Consider the following 21,163-nt stretch of genomic DNA (forward strand, 5'->3'; position numbering starts at 1 on the left):
AACTAAGCAATGTTTAGAAGCTGTAAACTTTTCTCACAAGAAGTATTTGCTAGCTCACCAGCCTCTTTCCTAAGGGGGTACAACCATGGTCTGAGGTCATGGACATTTAGGTTTAAGGCCTGACATCGAGATTAAGAATTCCCAGTTCTTCATTAAAGAGCTTCACTAAGACTGGACACCAATAAGTAACTAAGTAAGGGTTTTTAGGAAGTTAAAACCTGATTCTCACCCCAACATACAGGCTGCCCACACAGAGAGAAGCTGTAGAAGTGAGCCTTGGGGTCTAGCTGAGCTAGATTCAAATACTCTACAATTTTCCTTTCATCTGCTGTACAAAGATCACTCAGTATTCCAACTATTCTAAATCTTTAGAGGCATTTTGCTGCTGGATAAGGGAAATCACATACCTCCTTTTTTAATTAAATGGGGAGGGGAAGGCCAGAAGTCATCAGTAAGAGATAAATTTATTTTGTCAAATAAATAAATGACACCCCTGTGAGAGATATAGGTCTTACTTTACAGCAACAGTGATCAAATGTTTCTCAGTCACAGTTCCACTTGTTTCATGAACAATTCTAACGGTCCCATTTATCGGGACCTTACAATCTACAGGGTCACTAGCTCACCTCTGAAAAATTTCCCTGAGTTATGAATTCAGTCTTCACGCTCCTCCCTGAGCTGAACATCGTCATCTGTCATAGCATTGCTACTGTTCCGTCCTTATTACCGACTCTCTTGTTTCTTCATTTTCTACTTCATACTTCACATGTTTTTATGGGTGTATCTGCCCACAAATTACAATCAGGGATGGCGTTAAAGGCCCAGAGCTCATTTTAAAGCTGAAAATATATTCTGTTCTTGTGCTAGTTTTTTTTTTCCCCTTCATTGTTGATGCCAGAGCCACCAACATCAAAATCACTCAGGATTATTACTCCACATCCCGACCTACTGTGTACCTGCTGATCTATCTTAACATAGTGATTCTATGCACACTGGAGTTTGCAGAACTACTGCTCTAACCCCGAAGTGGAAAATAAAACTTCAACGCAGTTTTAAATAGTTCTCTGGGCTTCCTTATCTCTCAGCGCCTGAACCTTCTTTGGCTTGGGTGCTCAGTAAACATGCTGAATGAGAACGTTCAATCATGCAAAACTTCCATAGGGCCCTGCAGGAATATGCTACGTCAAAGTGCAAAGTGTAGTTACCTTGACGTTCAGAATGTGTTTCGGGGGCACTGCGGGGAGGGGGTGTGCTCTACGGATTTGATGGTTTGTTTGCCTGGGGAGGAAGGGGGAAGTGGGTGGAGGGAAGGAACGCAGCAAGAAAACGTGGGACCTCACGGCTCCTCCGCAAGTTCAAAGGCGCCGCCCGCCCACGGGGAAACCTAACCACGTGTCTCCGGGTGGTGAGTGAATCACCCCAGGGATTAGGAGGCACTAAACCACCGAAGCGCGGAGAGCGGGTCGCAGCGTTACCGGATGGCGTCAGGTCGTGGAGCGCGGGGGACATGCTGCGGAGTCCTCTCCTCCTCGGGCCGGGGACGCGGCGGGGAAGACGCACCCTCCCTCCACACGTGACGGCCCAGAGCCACGCCAGCCAGCGCGGGGCCAGTGGTTCACAGAAGGCAGGAGTCCGGGGAACACTGAGGGAGGGGCCTGCCCTCAGGACCCGGGCGCGGCGCGGCGACGACAGGCGGACCCTTGGCCCAGACCACTGCTCAAGCACGTGCTTTCTTCTCGGCCACCTGGCCTGTCCTTGGCAAGGGCCTGGCGGCTAGACCCGCGCGACCGGAGGCTGGGTCGCCGGGAGGGCGCGGGATAGACTCGAAGAGGAGGACGACGTGGCGGCCGAGGCGCGGGCCGAGGCTCACAACCCCCTAGGGGTTTGGGGCAACTCAGAATACTGTTAGTTTGTGCGCGCACTCCAGCCTCAGCGTGGGAGGTCCCGCCCTTCAGGCCCGTGATTGGTCTGTAGGAGCTCGTCGCGGCTCTATGGGCTGCTAGATCTCAACCACTCACCTGAGGCTTTGCCCCAGGGGTTTCTGGGAGATGTAGTCCAGGGTCCCAGGTGCCCGTCTGAGGCTTTGCGCATCTCAGCCCAGCGCCCGAAAGTGCGGCCGCAGGGGGTCTCCCCAAGTTTAAATCCTGGTGTGAAGTTGGCGCTGACCTCAACATGTTGTATGATGTCAAGAGCCCGGTACTTGGGAGTCTTGGAAGACCAGGTACGAGTCACTCTTTACTCTTGACTGGCGCGGGGCAAGATACTTAACCTCTTCGTCTCCACTCTACACTTTATAAAATAGGAAATGATAGGGTGGTGATAATTACTATTTTGTAAGGTTGTAGTAGGGATTAAATAAGATCGTGTGAACGCGCTGGGAAAACTATGAAGTACATATATGCGTGTTAATTGTCACTTACTGACAATAAACGTTTATTGAGCACGCACTATGTGTCAGGCTTTGGGGTACACACTTGGAATGCAAAGACAGACAAGGTACATCACCCCCACACACACACACCTTTGTCTTAAGAGGAAGAACTCACAGTCTGGTTAAGACTAGTAATTGAACAGGGAAAAAATAAAATAAAAAGAATGACATACAGTGTGCCAAAGGAACTCAGAAACCCAAGGGTGTTGGGGGAAGGTTTCGAAGAAGACGCTGAGTTCTGAAGGAAAGGTGTGTGCCAGCTAAGACCATTCCAGTTGGGAGAAACTCCCAGCTAGAACACAGCACTTGAGAGAATTTGAAAATAAAAGACAGCTGTGTAAGGCTAAGCATGCTAGGAGGAAAAGCAAATGAATCTAGAAAAAATAAAAGAGACAAAATTATGAAGCCTACTAACTTTCAAAAAGAGCACAAATTTGCTTGCCCTTCTCATTTTGCTGTATGTAATTGTACCTCAATTGTTTAAATCTACAAAATTATAGTAATGTGTATAGCATCCTTACCAAAGATGGTCATACCTGGAGGGGGGAAAATGGAGTGAGTGGGGAGAGAATGAAACAAGAGTGTGAGAGGGAGGGGATATCCCTGAATAGCGAAGGTCTTGTTAAGATTGTAAGGGCTACTTTTAAGTTTTTCACCTATCTCTCCAAGTTTGTTGATGTCTCTCTTGAAAAGTGATCTTAAAGGCATCTAGTCATTTACTATCCCCTATCCTAGTAACAATTCCAGGTATTGTATATCAGTCTCTGTTGTTAGCAAGTCGTCAGAAGTTTACTTTCTCAGATAAAACTGACCAAATTAACCATTTTCTTAATTGTAAAAGGGGAACAAGATTTAAGGGATACATAATGCCTAAAGCGGCAGTGAATTCCTACTACAAAAACTCACACAACTTAAAAGTTCCAAGAATACTCGTGTGGGTTGAATTGTGTCCCCCCCAGGAAGATATGTTGAGGTTAGTCCTAGACTCCCGTACTTGAGAATGTGAACAAATTTGGATATGGGGTGGTGGTTGATGTAATTAACATGAAATCATATAGGAGCAGAGTGGCCTCCTTATAGGAAAAGGAGAGAGATGCACAAGAAGAAAACAGTCATGTGACAGTGAAGGCAGAGATTGGTGTGATGCAGCTACAAACTGTGAAGTAAAATTCATAGTTTATGGCCAGACAAGAAAAATTTAAACGTAAGAAATTCTTCTCTGCCCTTTGGCCTCCTCTCTCCCGCCACTGTGCATTGTGTATCTACATTATGCATGGACCAAACCTTCTGCATCAGCAGGTTACTGCTCCACCATAAAGAGCAACATTGTCCCAGCACCAAAACAACTCCTTAAAAGATAACATTCCTTCTTGAGCTTGTAAGGGGTCACATGACCCACCACCTTGTACTTGCAGATCCGGATTATGTAAACTGTCAATAATAGGTCATTTGATGGACAGCACTCTGTCTCAAAAAACGTAGGTAACAGTGCCTTTACTTCTAACTGGCGGAACAGTTCTCAGAGCTTTCTGAGATGCTTTTCCCCGGTTATAATCCTCAAATTTGGCTCAAATAAAATTTTCTGTTTCTTTCTTAGATCGACTAATTAATTTTTTGTCGAGAAAACCAAGGAATGCCAAGGATTGCCGGCAAACATCAGAAGCTGGAAGAGACAAGGAAGGATTCTCCCCTGTAGGTAATTGTAAGAATTATTTTTAAACTTCCTCAGAAAATGCAATGTGTGGCGGGTTCTGTATTTTGGTTTTTGTTTTTTTCTTCTTTGATTTGGATTTTTTGGTTTCTGGGGGGGGGATTAGTTGTTATTGTTTGGGGGGGTTGGTTTTGTTTTGAATTTGTTCTGTTTTTTTTCTATTATTTTTTTCTTTTGGTTTTGCCTACGAGTAGTCAAATATTTTTGTTTAATAGACAGGAATCTGGTACTTAAGATGTTGAATTGAGAGCTAAACTTGATAATTGCTAATCTATCGTACTTATAAATGAGGTATAAGGAGGGGAAAGTGCTCTGACAAACACTTTTTAAAGTTCTGTCTTTGAATCCTGGAAATTTGTGTCCTAAACACGGAGGGAAATCAGAAATAATTTTTATTTTATTTTATTTATTTATTTTTTAAAACCTACACTTCATTTAATATGGGTGCTATTTTTTAAAAATATTTATTTATTTATTTATTTTTGCTGCATTTGGTCTTCATTCCTGTGTTTGGGCTCTCTCTAGCTGTGGTGAGCGGGGGTACTCTTCATTGCGGTGCACAGGCTTCTCACTGCGGTGGCTTCTCCTGTGGCAGAGCACGGGCTCTAGGAGTGCGGGCTTCAGCAGTTGTGGCGTGTGGGCTCAGCAGTTGTGGTGCACAGGCTTAGTTGCTCCACAGCATGTGGGATCTTCCCGGACCAGGGCTCGAACCCGTGTCCCCTGCATTGGCAGGCGGATTCTTAACCACTGCACCACCAGGGAAGTCCCATAAATAATTTTTAAATTGAAAAGAGTACATGAAGGACGAATTCTTTTCTCATAACCAAAAAGGAAACTGGTTAAAGTTCAATGCGATCTAAACTAATCTAAAGTTCAGCAACCTAAACCAGTTAGTATTTTGCTTTGGTTTTCTTTTAAAATTTCAACATACAGGTGATTTAAAAGAATTAAGTGAACTAGCCAGTATTGTTTTCTGGCTCAGACTGGAAGGTGAAGTGCAATTAAGATAATCAAGTTTTGGGGAATTCCCTGGCGGTCCAGTGGTTAAGACTTGGTGCTTTCACTGCCTTGGCCGGGGTTCAGTGAACCTAGAAATTCTGTGGTTTGGGGGACATAATCAAACTCATTAAAAGATAAGAGTTCTTGTTATACTGGCTTTTAAAGACCTAATTGTTGAAATCCTATGAATTGTTAGGGCATTTATTTATTTCACAATTATTTATTGACACTGTTATGTGCCGGGCATTGAAGCTAAAATAATGAGACAAAACAGATCCAGGTCCTGCAGCCTAGAGGGTATGACAAATGATAATCAAATATATCATTATAAAACAAGATCAGTGCCACTGAGGAGGCTCTTTATAAGCTAGTTTCTGTTATCATCCTTGTTTACTGATGAGAAAACCAAAGTAAAGAGAGGTTGGCTGGTCAGAGTGCAAGAGTGCAACAGTGTTTACAATTCATTGATCACAGACAGGTATAGATTTGTTTGTTCCTTCTCCACCCCCACTGCTTCGCTTAACTAACCAAGAAGAAAAAGGGAAAAAAAAGGAAAGAGAGAAGTTAAACAACTTGCTAAGAGGTGGTACAGCTGGGCCTCAATCCTGGGAAAACTGGTTTCAGCATTCCTCCTCTTTATCTGTAAGCCAGTACTTCCCCTTGAATAGCTGATGAAAGAGCCCTCTCGGCAGAAAAATGGACACACGGAATTGCTTGCAATTTCAGTTGTTACTCAGATTCCCTGGCCTTAATTTACAGAATAACATGAGTTTATAAAATGTTGCCACGTCGTTAGAATTAAACAAATGCTATCTTCATTCATGAAACCATGGAATTTTAAGTATACTACATTTTCAATGGGAGATATTCCTAACTTGGCTTTTGGGAACAGATAAACCTTTAATGTTTAAAGGGTTCATGTTTAAAGGTCACCAAACGCCATCCCCAGAGTGTTAGTACAAGACCTTTCTGAGCTCTGGTAGGCCAGGTGCCTTGCCTGCTCTTTTGCCTTGCTTACTTAAGTCTTTAAAGTCTTATTTTAGTACAGACTTTTTCTGGCTTGGTCCTAGCTATAGCTACAGCGACATTTAATACCTGGCACACGGTGGCATGTGAGGAAATAATGTTTGCAAGAATAAATTACTGGAGAAATACTGCAGTCATCATTTTCTGGACATCACCACTAGCTCAGCTTTCATAGCAGATGCTTTACTGGCAGAAAGAGAGATTTTTGTTTTATTTCGTCTTCACGAGGATGTAATTTGAAAGCTATAATCATTCTCTAAGATTGGAAATATGATTCCCTAATTAGCCAATGGTAAGATGAATCTCACTAAGGTTAACATTAAATAAAGCAAAATAATCCCCAGGCCAAGTGTAATTTGGTTAAAGGTATTAATCCTGGTGAAGAAACACCTGTCTGTCAGCAAATGTGGGGTTCGGGGCCGAGTACTGGTTAGGATTGGAGGCATAGACTAGGGAACTCGGGAATGTTCACCTGGTTGCTGGGATCTTTAACCCTGTTCCTGAGATGAAAGTGCAGCTGGTATCTATAATGGAGATTGCATACCTCAGGTTGTCCTGGTTTGATAGCACTAGTATTCAAAGGCATTCAACTATTGCCTGGGTCTTTATAGAAAGCTAGTCTTTCTCTGGTGACAGACAACCATGTTGGTATTGCTCTTCACATTTAAAGTGGAAAAATACTATACCTGGTGTATGATTAAGAATAGCCACGTATAAGTATCATGTACTTCTAAAACTATGTGAGGTAGCTTTTACACTTGGCTAGCCAGTTGGTATTAAGAAACTTAATATAAGGGTTCTTATTATAAAACCAGCAATTTGGATGTTGCACAGAAATGAACTATAGCCTGAAAACGTTAAAATTAAATAATGTATTTTTCTTCAAGTAAATATTTAACCACCAATTATTCTATTTGTCAAACATTATTAAGGTACATTGCAGGATTAGTTCTGCAGTGTGTTCAATCTTGGAATTTTTGTTATTAGGAATTAAATTAATTTCAAAGAAACTGAAGCCTATAGCCTTGTTCAGATTATCAAAATATATAATTAATATTGACAGCAGAACTTTAGAAAATCCAATAAAACAAGTGCCAATTAAATGCCTGAAGTGGATAAGCACCATGTCAGGTGCTTTGGGGAATATAAAGATGTTCAAAATAAGATTCCTTCCCCAAAGACCCTTCAAGACAAATTATGAATGAATAAGACAAAAAGACAAAGCAGATCATAATAAATGGAATAACGGAAATACAAATGAAAAGCTACTGACTAGGGAAAAGGAAGTAAAGTTCATTCAAAATATGAAGAACTGAGAAAGATTCATGGAAGGAGGTGAGTTTGGAGTACAAAAAATGGTGCTATGGGCTGAATGTTTGTGTTCAGATTCATCTGTTGAAATCCTAATGCCCAATGTGATGGTATTAGGAGATGGGGCTTTGGGAAGTGGCTAGGTCATGAGGATGGAACCCTCAGGAATGGAATTTGGGGTCTTATAGGAGAGGCCCAGCAGGGCTCCCTTGTCCCTTCTGCCGTGTGAGGATATAAAGGGAAGTCTGCAACCAAGAACAGGGTTCTCACCTGACCATGCTGACACCATGATCTTGAACTTCTCAGCCTCCAGAACTGTGAGAAGAAATATCTGTTGTTAATAAGCTACCTAGCCCGTGGTATTTTGTTAGAGCAGCCCAAACGGACTAAGACAAATGGGTAGGAAGGAAAAGGGTATTACTTGGCTGCAAGTAATTTTTTGAAGAAGGGCACATAGATAATAGACGTTCTAAACTCTGCCATATGTAAAATGTCTTTCTACTGTTCATTTACATGCACAACTAACTGGCTGCCTATGAAATTCTTGATACACAACCTCTTCCCCTCAAAGCTGATTGCTGCGTTGTCTTCTTCTTTTTTTTAACAGCTTTATTGAAATATAATTCACATATCATGCAGTTCACCTATTTAAGGCATATAATTAAGTGGATTTTGGTGGTATTGGTATAGCTTTTGGAGGAACTTCAAACTGTTTTCCATAGTGGCTGCAGCATTTTACGTTTCTACAAGCAATATACAAGGGTTCTAATTTCTCTGTATCCTTGCCAACACGTTATTTTTCATTTTATTGTTAATAGCCATCCTAACAGGAGTAAAATGGTATCTCATTGTGGTTTTGATTTGCATTTCCCTAATGATTAGTGACGTTAAACAACTTTTCATGTGTTTATTGGCCATTTGTATATCTTCTTTGGAAAAATATCTACTTAAATTCTTTGCCCATTTTTGAATTGGGTTGTTTATTTTTTGTTGTTGTATTGTGGAAATTATTTATGTATTCTGAATATTAATCCCTTATCAGATACATGATTTGTGAATATTTTCTCCCATTCTGTGGGTTGTCTTCTCACTGTCTTGATAGTGTCCTTTAATGCATAAAAGCTTTTAATTTTGTTGAAGTCCAGTTTATCTACTTTTTTTATTACTTGTGCTTTTGGTGTCATATCTAAGTCGTTGCTAAATCCAGTGCGATGAAAGTTTTCCCCTGTGTTTTCTTCTAAGATTTTTAGAGTTTTAGCTATTAAGTTTTGGTCTTTGATCCATTTTTAGTTAATTTTTGTGCAGGGTGTAACATAAATGTCCAAATTTATTCTTTTGCATGTGGAATCCAAATTTTCCCAGCACTATTTGTTGAAAGGACTGTCCTTTCCACATTGAATTATTCCTCAGTTCTCTATTCCATTGGCCTATATATGTCTGTTCTTGTGCCAGTACCACACTGTTTAGCTTTGTAGTAAGTTTTGAAATCAGGAAGTATGTGTCCTTCAACTTTGTGCTTTTTTTTTCTAAGATAGTTTTGGCTATTTGGGGTTCTTTGAGAGTTCATATGAATTTTAGGGTGACTCTTTCTGTTTCTGTAAAAAAAAAAAAAAATGCCATTCGAATTTTGATATGGATTGCATTGAATCTATAGATTGCCTTGGGTAACATTGACATCACACAATATTCCAGGTCATGAACATGAGATTTATTTGGTCTTCCTTTACCTCCTTGCGTAAATCTATTCCTAAGTATTTTATTCTTTTTAATGAATTTGTAAATGGAATTACTTCATAAGTTCCATTTCAGATTGTTAATTGCAAGTGTGTAGAAATACAACATCAACACCTCAAAATCAGTTGTATCTGCAACCTTGCTGAACTCATTTATTTGCTCTAACAATGTTTTTGTGGATTCATTAGGATTTTCTACATCCAAAATCATACCATCTGTAGAACAGAGATAATTTCACTTTCTTTCCAATTTGAATGTCTTTTCTTTCTTTTTCTTGCCTAATTGTTCTGGCTACAACTTCCAATTCTTTGTTTAATAGAAGTGGTGAAAGAAGGCATCCTTGTCTTGTTCTTCATCTTAGAGGAAAAGCTTTCAGTCTTTTACTGTTGAGTATATTAGCTATGTGTTTTTCGTTTCATATGGCCTTTATCATATTAAGGAAGTTTCCTTCTATTCCTAGTTTATTGAATGTTTTTATCATGCAAAGGTGTTGCATATTATCATATTCTTTTTCTGGGTAATTTCAAATGTCTTATCTTCAAGTTTGCTGATCCTTTCCTGTCGGCTCAAATCTTCTATTAAATCCCTCTAGTGAGTTTTTCAATTCAGTTATTGTGCTTTTCAACACTAGAATTTCAGTGTGGTTCTTTTTGATCATTTCTATATCTTTATTGATACCCTCCTTTTATTCATACACCATTTTCCTGATTTCCTTTAGTTCCTCTGTCCATGGTTTCCTTTATCTCATTGAACATATTTAAGATAGTTGATTAAATGTCTTTGATTAATAATTCTAATATATGAATTACTCAGGTATGATTTTTGTCCAATTCTTTACTTCCAATGAATGGATCATACTTTCCTGTTTCTTAGTATGTTTTGTAATTTTTTTGTTGAGAACTGAACATTCTGAGTATAATGTTTTGGTAATTCTGGAAATCTAATTCTCCAACTCCACAGGGATTGCTAGTTTTTGCTTGTTGAGGTCTACAGCCATGTGAATTTTCCAAACTAATTTTGCAAAGTTTGTATTCCTTATTAGGTATGATCACTGAAGTTTCTCTTCCATTGTCTCTGCGGTCAGTCTTTGACCTTACAAAGATTTCCTTAAATGTCTGGCTCCCACAAGGGGAAAAATAGATCCTGTTTCTTTATTTTTTTATTTTATTTTATTTTATTTTATTTTTTCATCCTTGTCTCGTTCCTGATCTTAGAGGAAATGCTTTCAGTTTTTCACCATTGAGAATGATGTTTGCTGTGGGTTTGTCATATATGGCCTTTATTATGTTGAGGTAGGTTCCCTCTATGCCCACTTTCTGGAGAGTTTTTATCAGAAATGGGTGTTGAATTTTGTCAAAAGCTTTTTCTGCATCTATTGAGATGATCATATGGTTTTTATTCTTCAATTTGTTAATATGGTGTATCACATTGATTGATTTGCGTATATTGAAGAATCCTTGCATCCCTGGGATAAATCCCACTTGATCGTGGTGTATGATCCTTTTAATGTGTTGTTGGATTCTGTTTGCTAGTATTTTGTTGAGGATTTTTGCATCTATATTCATCAGTGATATTGGTCTGTAATTTTCTTTTTTTGTAGTGTCTTTGTCTGGTTTTGGTATCAGGGTGATGGTGGCCTCATAGAATGAGTTTGGGAGTGTTCCTTCCTCTGCAACTTTTTGGAAGAGTTTGAGAAGGATGGGTGTTAGTTCTTCTCTAAATGTTTGATAGAATTCACCTGTGAAGCCATCTGGTCCTGGACTTTTGTTTGTTGGAAGATTTTTTATCACAGTTTCAATTTCGTTACTTGTGATTGGTCTGTTCATATTTTCTATTTCTTCCTGATTCAGTCTTGGAAGGTTATACCTTTCTAAGAATTTGTCCGTTTCTTCCAGGTTGTCCATTTTATTGGCATAAAGTTGCTTGTAGTAGTCTCTTAGGATGCTTTGTATTTCTGCGGTGTCTGTTGTAACTTCTCCTTTTTCATTTCTGATTTTATTGATTTGAGTCCTCTCCCTCTTTTTCTTGATGAGTCTGGCTAATGGCTTATCAGTTTTGTTTATCTTCTCAAAGAACCAGCTTTTAGTTTTATTGATCTTTGCTATTGTTTTCTTTGTTTCTGTTTCATTTATTTCTGCTCTGATCTTTATGATTTCTTTCCTTCTGCTAACTTTGGGTTTTGTTTGTTCTTCTTTCTCTAGTTTCTTTAGGTGTAAGGTTAGATTGTTTACTTGAGATTTTTCTTGTTTCTTTAGGTAGGCTTGTATAGCTATAAACTTCCCTCTTAGAACCGCTTTTGCTGCATCCCATAGGTTTTGGGTCGTCGTGTTTTCCTTGTCATTTGTCTCTAGGTATTTTTTTATTTCCTCTTTGATTTCTTCAGTGATCTCTTGGTTATTTAGTAACGTATTGTTTAGCCTCCATGTGTTTGTCTTTTTTACGTTTTTTTCCCTGTAATTCATTTCTAATCTCATAGCGTTGTGGTCAGAAAAGATGCTTGATATGACTTCAATTTTCTTAAATTTACTGAGGCTTGATTTGTGACCCAAGATGTGATCTATCCTGGAGAATGTTCCGTGCGCACTTGAGAAGAACGTGTAATCTGCTGTTTTTGGATGGAATGTCCTATATATATCAATTAAATCTATCTGGTCTATTGTGTCATTTAAAGCTTCTGTTTCCTTATTTATTTTCATTTTGGATGATCTGTCCATTGGTGTAAGTGAAGTGTTAAAGTCCCCCACTATTATTGTGTTACTGTCGATTTCCTCTTTTATAGCTGTTAGCAGTTGCCTTATGTATTGAGGTGCTCCTATGTTGGGTGCATATATATTTATAATTGTTATATCTTCTTCTTGGATTGATCCCTGGATCATTATGTAGTGTCCTTCCTTGTCTCTTGTAACATTCTTTATTTTAAAGTCTATTTTATCTGATATGAGTATAGCTACTCCAGCTTTCTTTTGATTTCCATTTGCATGGAATATCTTTTTCCATCCCCTCACTTTCAGTCTGTATGTGTCCCTAGGTCTAAAGTGGGTCTCTTGTAGACAGCATATATATGGGTCTTGTTTTTGTATCCATTCAGCCAGTCTATGTCTTTTGGTTGGGGCATTTAATCCATTCACGTTTAAGGTAATTATCGATATGTATGTTCCTATGACCATTTTCTTAATTGTTTTGGGTTTGTTTTTGTAGGTCCTTTTCTTCTCTTGTGTTTCCCACTTAGAGAAGTTCCTTTAGCATTTGTTGTAGAGCTGGTTTGGTGGTGCTGAATTCTCTTAGCTTTTGCTTGTCTGTAAAGCTTTTGATTTCTCCATCAAATCTAAATGAGATCCTTGCCGGGTAGAGTAATCTTGGTTGTAGGTTCTTCCCTTTCATCACTTTAAGTATATCATGCCACTCCCTTCTGGCTTGCAGAGTTTCTGCTGAGAAATCAGCTGTTAACCTTATGGGAGTTCCCTTGTATGTTATTTGTCGTTTTTCCCTTGCTGCTTTCAATAATTTTTCTTTGTCTTTAATTTTTGCCACTTTGATTACTATGTGTCTCGGCGTGTTTCTCCTTGGGTTTTTCCTGTATGGGACTCTCTGCGCTTCCTGGACTTGGGTGGCTATTTCCTTTCCCATGTTAGGGAAGTTTTCGACTATAATCTCTTCAAATATTTTCTCTGGTCCTTTCTCTCTCTCTTCTCCTTCTGGGACCCCTATAATGCGAATGTTGTTGCGTTTAATGTTGTCCCAGAGGTCTCTTAGGCTGTCTTCATTTCTTTTCATTCTTTTTTCTTTAGTCTGTTCCGCAGCAGTGAATTCCACCATTCTGTCTTCCAGGTCACTTATCCGTTCTTCTGCCTCAGTTATTCTGCTATTGATTCCTTCTAGTGTAGTTTTCATTTCAGTTATTGTATTGGTCATCTCTGTTTGTTTGTTCTTTAATTCTTCTAGGTCTTTGTTAATCATTTCTTGCATCTTCTCAATCTTTGCCTCCATTCTTATTCCGAGGTCCTGGATCATCTTCACTATCATTATTCTGAATTCTTTTTCTGGAAGGTTGCCTATCTCCACTTCATTTAGTTGTTTTTCTGGGGTTTTTTCTTGTTCCTTCATCTGGTACATAGCCCTCTGCCTTTTCATCTTCTCTATCTTTCTGTAACTGTGGTTTTTGTTCCACAGGCTGCAGGATTGTAGTTTTTCTTGCTTCTGTTGTCTGCCCTCTGGTGGTTGAGGCTATCTAACGATCCTGTTTCTTTAAATCCCCTCCTTGCTGGGAAGTCTTTCCTTAAAAGTCCAGTGTCCAATGAGATTATGGAATTGAAGTTCTTTATCCCCAGTAGACTGCAAGTTCTTTTTTTTTTTTTTTTAATTTATTTATTTATTTTTGGCTGCATTGGGTCTTTGTTGCTGCGCACGGGCTTTCTCTAGCTGCTGCAAGCAGGGGCTACTCTTCGTTGTGGTTCACAGGCTTCTCCTTGCGGTGGCTTCTTTTGTTGCAGAGCACGGGCTCTAGGCACGCGGGCTTCAGTAGTTGTGGCACGTGGGCTAAGTAGTTGTGGCTCGTGGGCTCTAGAGCACTGGCTCAGTAGTTGTGGCGCACAGGCTTAGTTGCTCCACGGCTTGTGGGATCTTCCTGGCCCAGGGACCTAACCCGTGTCCTCTGCATTGGCAGGCGGATTCTTAACCACTGCGCCACCAGGGAAGCCCAGACTGCAAGTTCTTTAAAGACAGGGACCATGCCTTATTTATCCTTGGATCCCCACTCTTTATCACAGTGCCTGCATACAGCAGGAGCTCAGTAAATCTTTGTTGAATAAATGATAATGTCTCAACTCCTAAGCTTTTTTTTTTTTTTTTTTTTGTCAAGGGACATATGGCCTCAGTCAGTGCTTGCACCTGCTTCACGCCAGTGCCCACCACTGGCCAAAGCTTGTCTGTCTCTTTCTACCCCAGGGCTTAGGTCCCCAGAAATTTCCCAGGGACTGTGGTCCCTGGGTGAGGGCTGTCTGCAGGGCAGCTCACTGGCAGAATAGACATTATGGATACTCCTGAGCTTGCTGCCAGCTTTCTCAAGGTTGATCTCGGCCAGATAAGAGGAGGGCTGGTTGGTACATGAAGGAGGTGCTTGATGAAAATGTTTGCTGGAAGGACTGGTCTGACAGTGAGCGGTGTGCAGGTGGAGTGACCGGGAGAGAGTCAAAGACCAACACCCACCTTCCACCCCCATAGAGAGCTGAGGCGGTTTTACGACAGAATATTCTTTCATGCGTGGCAATAACAATCATTGCAAGATCCACGGAAGAATGCGAAAACATGATTTTGAGGAGGCTGTTGTAATAGTCCAAATAGGAGATAAGGGCCTGGCCTAAGGCAGAGGCAGAAGAACAGAGACACCTCAGATGGGTCTTCTGATCCTAAGTTGAAACCACTCAGTTTAGTGTCCCTGCCTAGTTTTATCTTCTGTGCCTGAACGTGAACTAGATTGACACAGACTCCTTTTGAAAGTTGATATTAACTAACATTGGATGTCCCTCTTATTTACTGAAATTCTCTTTTTTGGCTGCACCACAGCTTGTGAGGTCTTAGTTCCCCGACCAGGGATCGAACCTGGGCCCCTGGCAGTGAAAGCGCCAAGTCCTAACCACTGGATGGCCAGGGAATTCCCCTGAAATCTTCTATCTTTAAATTGATATGTCCCAAAACGTGGTTAACAAGAGAATTTTAGGTATGTGAAAGAACATTCCTTCTCTTGATAGATAGGACAGACAAGGAAGAGTTGACAAGGGCCAGCACTGCCCAGGCTACACTCCTGAGGTCTGCTGTCGGATTTGCTTGACCTCACAAACCCCAGCTGCCTGTCAAGACTCCACCCCAGAGCCTTCCATAGTTATCAAGAGTAAGTGGGGCAATGAACAGTTAGTTTATGATAACCATTTGGGGGCTGCCAGATGTTGGAAGAAGAGGCAATAAGCATATAATTCCATAGCAACAGCTTGGTGTCCACACAGCTCCCCACTGAAAAGAAATGCAGTGGTTGTAAAACGAATGAATGAATGAATGTGTTGAATTTGGTACAAAATGTCATTATCTCTCATTATCAAAACTCATACAAAGATACATTGAGAGGGGCTGCCCTGGTGGCGCAGTGGTTGAGAATCTGCCTGCCAATGCAGGGGACACGGGTTCGAGCCCTGGTCTGGGAAGATCCCGCATGCCGTGAAGCAGCTGGGCCCGTGAGCCACAACTACTGAGCCTGCGCGTCTGGAGCCTGTGCTCCGCAACAAGAGGCACCGCAATAGTGAGAGGCCCGCGCACCGCGATGAAGAGTGGCCCCCGCTTGCCACAACTAGAGAAAGCCCTCGCACAGAAATGAAGACCCAACACAGCCATAAGTAAATAAATAAATAAAAATTAAAAAAAAAAAAAAGATACGTTGAGAGATTAAAAAAGAAATGTAAGTGAAAATGTTTAGTACAATCTAAAATATCCTAAATGTAGCTATACAACCAGGTCAGGAAGCTGTCAAGGTTAATACCATATTATTTAGGGTAAAGCTAAGCTGTTGTAACAGAGATTCTAAATATAATAGCTTAAAACGTACACAAGTTTCTTTCTCCACATGGCAGTTTTGAGGAGAGCAGCCCATGTCACTGGGGCCATCTGTCAAACAGGAACCCAGATTTCTTCTAAGCTGTAGCTGTGCCATCCCTTCGACTTACCAACTATGAATGATGCCTACTATTTTTCCCTTAAAGACTCCTTATTTAGTCCAATATACTCAGGAAGAGTTAGGGGAAATTAATTTGAACACACCTTTGACAATTCCTTTTTTAAGTAAAATGTTTTTATATTATCATGTGCTTTAATTATATTTTCATCAAAATACTGGAGCCACAGATTTACAATAGATAATTGAAAAAATGGAAAACGTCCCCCATGTAGCCTAATTACCCAAGTCAGGCTAAATGATTAACTAAATCAGCCTTACTTTCTGTTGTTAAATAATAATAATAATAATAATCATCATCATCATCATCATCATCATCTGACTTCATTTTCAATTCAAATAAACTCTTAACACATTTTGAGGAATAGTATAAAAACCAGAGAAATAAATATTGCAACAAACCTTGTAAAGGCAGTTAAAATGCCATGTGCTAATAGAATTAAAATTTTCATTATGTAAATTTTTCTCATTTATTTATACAGTGTAATACGTACCTACACTTTTAAGTTATTCGTGAAGCAAGGGAGATGCTAAAAGGAGTGGCACTCCTTTGATAAGTGTGTGTGCTTGTGTTTATGTGTACTGAAGTCATGTTTGGGAATAATTAAATAAAAATCATGTATAAAATTAGGAAATAATTCCATTAGTTTCCTTAGACATTCTGATCAAACTCTTTCAAAGTATTTAATGAAAGAGTAAAGTATAAACTGCCAAAAATTAATTACTCTGGTATCTAGCATGAATTTTATTTTTTGGCTAACATGAAATAGTACATACTGAATATTTTATAAGATGAAGTAAGTTCAAGATTGTCACATGAAAATGTTGTAGGCTTGGATGACTGTGTTTTAAGTGCCTTTTTGTATAATACACATCACATCTAAAAGAAATCATGTAAACAATTACCACAGGTTTTATCTAGTGAAATTTGAAAACTGTGGTTGTCTCAGAAAGCATTCCTATTACCGGCCTGTGCTGCCTTCTTTATTCAGTGGTGCTTTTCTGATTGGCTAACTCATTCTAAGGATTATTCTTCTTTTGTTTAATTTATTTTATTGAAGTATAGTTGATTCACAATGCTGTGTTAATTTCTACTGTACAGCAAAGTGACTCAGTTATACATATATACATTCTTTTTCATATTTTCCATTATGGTTTATCACAGGATATTGAATATAGTTCCCTTGTACAGTAGGACCTTGTTGCTTATCCATCCTGTACGTACTAGTTTTCATCTACTAATCCCAAATTCCCAATCCTTCCCTCCCCTCCCCCACCCTTGGCAACCACAAGTCTGTTCTCTGTGTCTGTGAGTCTATTTCTGTTTCGTAGATAAATTCATTAGTGTCCTATTTTAGATTCCACATATAAGTGATATCATATGGCATTTGTCTTTCTCTTTCTGACTCACTTCGTTTAGTATGATAATCTGTAGGTCCATCCATGTTGCTGCAAATGGCATTATTTCATTCTTTTTTATGGCTGAGTAATATTCCATTGTATATATGTACCACATCTTCTTTATCCATTCATCTGTCGATGGACATTTAGGTTGTTTCCACGTCTTGGCTATTGTGAATAGTGCTGCAATGAACAATTGGAGTGCGTGTATCTTTCCAAATTATAGTTTTCTCTGGATGTATGCCCAGGAGTGGGATTGCAGGATCATGTGGCAACTCTATTTTTAGTTTTCTGAGTAATCTCCATACTGTTCTCCATAGTGGCTGTACCAATTTACATTCCCACCAACAGTGTAGGGTTCCAGAGGGTTCCCATTTCTCCACACCCTCTCTAGCATTTGTTAATTGTAGACTTTTTAACTATAGCCATTCTGACCAGTGTGAGGTGGTACCTCATTGTAGTTTTGATTTCCATTTCTCTAATAATTAACAGTGTTGAGCATCTTTTCATGTGCCTATTGATGGCCAGGCATTTAAAACACTCTGATACTCACCGTGAAAGGAATGTGTGTGCTCAGGGCCTGGGGAAATCCAAATAAAATCTTCTAAGCTCAGCAGTTGTGGCTCGCGGGCTCTAGAGTGCAGGCTCAGTAGTTGTGGCACACAGGCTTAGTTGCTCCACGGCATGTGGGATCTTCCCCGACCAGGGCTCGAACCCGTGTCCCCTACATTGGCGGCGGATTCTTAACCACTGCGCCACCAGGAAAGTCCCGTCATTGTAGTTTTGATTCACATTTCTCTAATAATTAGCAATGCTGAGCATCTTTTCATGTGCCTGTTGGCCATCTGTATGTCTTCTTTGGAGAAATGTCTACTTAGGTCTTTTGCCCATTTTTCAGTTGGGTTTTTCTTTGTCCTAAGGATTATTCTTGAAAATAGTTGAAAAGAATTGCTCATGTTTAAATAGACGACAAAAAAAAAAAGCCATTTATTTCTTATGGATGCTCTGATTTGCCATCACTTCTGCCCATTTGTTTTACCAACAGGGAAGTCTGCAGTGCTGTGGAGATAACTTCGGAAAGACCTTAAGGTCCCGGGGAATCCTTGGCTAGGAATTCTCATTGACAAATCACAACCACCTCCAGCTCCCAGCTTAAAAAGAATGATGGTTTGTCAGTTGCTTAAGTATTGAGTTATTAAGATGAACCGCTTTGCAGGGCAGAAATACAGACACAGATGTAGAGAACAAACATGTGGACACCAAGGGGGGAAAGTGGTGGTGGTGGGATGAATTGGGAGATTGGGATTGACGTGTATACACGGATGTGTATAAAATAGATAAGAACCTGCTGTATAAAAAAATAAATAAAATTAAATTAAAAATAAAGTATTGAGTTATTAATGAATGAATCCAAAAGGGGAAAAAAAAATGTCTCCTTCTTTGCTGATTCCAGCTGAAATATGAGAACGCCTCACACAGGACAGTGCAATCACTCTGTAGGTTCCTGCATCTGAGAAAGTTCATGGACACAGACACACTCAATGCCTTCTTGTCAAATATTCCAAGGCAGCTGTGGGCAAATCTTTGTCAGCTTGGTAACAGTTAGCTACTACTTCTTAAAATACAAGTTTCTGACTTTATATCATTTAGATTTATTTCTTTTCACTGAAAGGCTGTAGAGAGCTCATCTCCAGCTTATTTCACGAACATACATGAATCAGGTACGTAGCAGGAAAGAATATGAAGCCAAGTGTACCCATCTGAAATTCAGCCATTGCCAAGCATTTGTATATTACCAACCAGATGGTGCAGGGGTTGGCCTGGCCATTCATACGGTCCTACCATTAAGCTTTCCAGTAAGAGTTTCTCTAATTGTCCGAGACTTCCTAATTACTAATGACCCTTTCCATTACCTCTAATCCAGTGATTTTCAATTGAGGGTTATTAGAATCCTCCATGGAGCTTTTAAAAAATGCAGATGTCCAGGTCATAACCCAGACCGTCACAACTTGAAACTCTGGGGTTAGGGCTGGGTATGCACACATTTTCAAAATACCTACTGGGGACTCTGAAGTGATCTCCTGGGTAAAAATTTCTTCCTAATCCATTTAGTTTCCTAATCCATTTATCACTCACCTCTAACTGAGTCAAACCTTAATTCCTCATCTCAAATTTACCCTTTACCCAACAAGCCAGTCTCTAATAATTTAAGGGAGGCAAATACTAAATCAAATGAGAGTTTTTAATGATGATGGAAATTTTACATGAGAAAAGTTTGTGGTTAACCAAAGAAGCTGGTTATTCTTTGAAATAATAAAAAACAGGGATTCCTTTTCTGTTACAAATTAAGTTTAATAATTCAGCTTCAGAAATAAAAATAACTTCTAAAATGAGAGTATAAACATGTTAAGTGTTTTCAGAGTTTATTTCCTTTTTTCATTTATTAGCAGATAGTATTGATCCATTCTCTTGCCTGAATGTTGTAAAGAAATTAAAGTTTTAGGTAGATGAACTACCTATACCTATCCTAAAACACCACAAATCCCCCTAGTAGCCTCAAAGGCAGAACAACTTCCCATTTTTTCCTTAATGTTTATGGCTGGAGTATAGCACCTGCTCGAAGTAAAATAAGGAGTCACAGTTCATCTAAATGACACCCCAAAAGTGTTTGGCACTGAACTCAAGGACTAAGATATTTCAGGAATTTGTAAACTATCAACTATTTAATAAAATGAAGCAAATTAAATGAAATTTATAAAAGTTGAAGATTCTAAGTGGGCCAATTGTGTAAAGGTATTAAGTTACCAGACAGTCATGAATGGAAAATATCACATTTCCAACTACTGGTGGAAATCTACAAAAATCTGAGGAAACAAACTGTAGGTAACACGTTACTGCTTTTCTAGTAACACTTTAATTGCTGTTTACAACTGTTTTTGTTTATAATTCATGTCCTGATCATTAAGGACTCAGATATAAAAAGAATGCCTGCTTTATTCTCTACAGGCTGTCAACAAGATGGAAAAACTGGGGAGGTACAGCATACGGTAGCACAAGCAGGAAAATGAACGAACACTGACAGATCTAGCTGATGGTGGGAGCCACTGGTGTCTTCTGCATGGGGCTTCCACGCGGACAGAGCCAGACTCAGGATGTGTTAGGATGCATCATCCAATCACAGCGGGAACATGCACTGAGTGCTGGCAGAAACATCTAGGAACTCCTACTACACGAAATGAATTCACCTGAAGTATGTAAAGGTTCTACAGTGAAAGAACTTACCTCTACTGTTGTTGAGAACTAGTCCTTTCGTACTAACTCTTCCTTCTGATGCCTTCTCTTCACCATATCATAAAACTCAAGGTATAAAGGAGAAGTTCTGCCTGGAGAGCTTATAAAGGTACCAGTTTTTGACTTGTCCCCTGTTATGAACTACTATCAACACCTGTTTGTTTAAAAACAGAGCACTTATGTACGGTCATCTCTTGAGAACCTAACATACTAACAAGCTCTAGACAAAGTACAGAAACCTGGAATCAATAAATAATCCTAAAAAACTCATTTTACCTAGTGATTCCATCTTCTTCCCCGGCAATTAAACTGACTTCCATGTTTCCTGAGGTCCCTACTTTGGAGGATGAGTAAGGCATTGAAACCCACTAATTAGACTACATAGTCCTAAATAATGAAGAGCTGACTATAATCTCTATCTAAAATGCTTTAAGTACTGAAGCTCTTTTGGGTAGTCTGTTTCTATTCCCTGGAAGTTCCATCTCACAATATTAAATTCGGCTAAAGAGGCGACAGTCCATTTATCTTAAATATAGCTAAT

General features: G+C 39.6%; 1 protein-coding gene and 1 long non-coding RNA gene across 6 annotated transcripts in view; one reads left to right on the plus strand and one right to left on the minus strand.

The window, feature by feature from the left end:
- The window catches only part of MTR (5-methyltetrahydrofolate-homocysteine methyltransferase), a 130,367-nt gene extending 128,443 nt beyond the window's left edge, over positions 1-1,924 (minus strand). For all 5 annotated transcript variants that reach the window (XR_011074468.1, XR_011074469.1, XM_068547549.1 and 2 more), the window contains exon 1: positions 1,476-1,924. Coding sequence is in view for 3 of the 5 variants with exons in the window: in XM_068547549.1 (XP_068403650.1) it covers positions 1,476-1,509 (34 nt within the window). In the remaining 2 variants the exon portion in view is untranslated. The remainder of the gene's footprint in view (positions 1-1,475) is intronic.
- LOC137767013 (uncharacterized) lies at positions 1,483-20,892 on the plus strand. The gene is made up of 3 exons (XR_011074470.1): positions 1,483-2,221; positions 4,029-4,127; positions 20,338-20,892. It is a non-coding gene; the product is annotated as an uncharacterized lncRNA (long non-coding RNA).
- Positions 20,893-21,163: the final 271 nt, after the last annotated feature.

This window comes from Eschrichtius robustus, chromosome 7 (genome assembly GCF_028021215.1).
Source record: "Eschrichtius robustus isolate mEscRob2 chromosome 7, mEscRob2.pri, whole genome shotgun sequence".
NCBI classification, from domain to species: Eukaryota; Metazoa; Chordata; class Mammalia; order Artiodactyla; family Eschrichtiidae; genus Eschrichtius; species Eschrichtius robustus.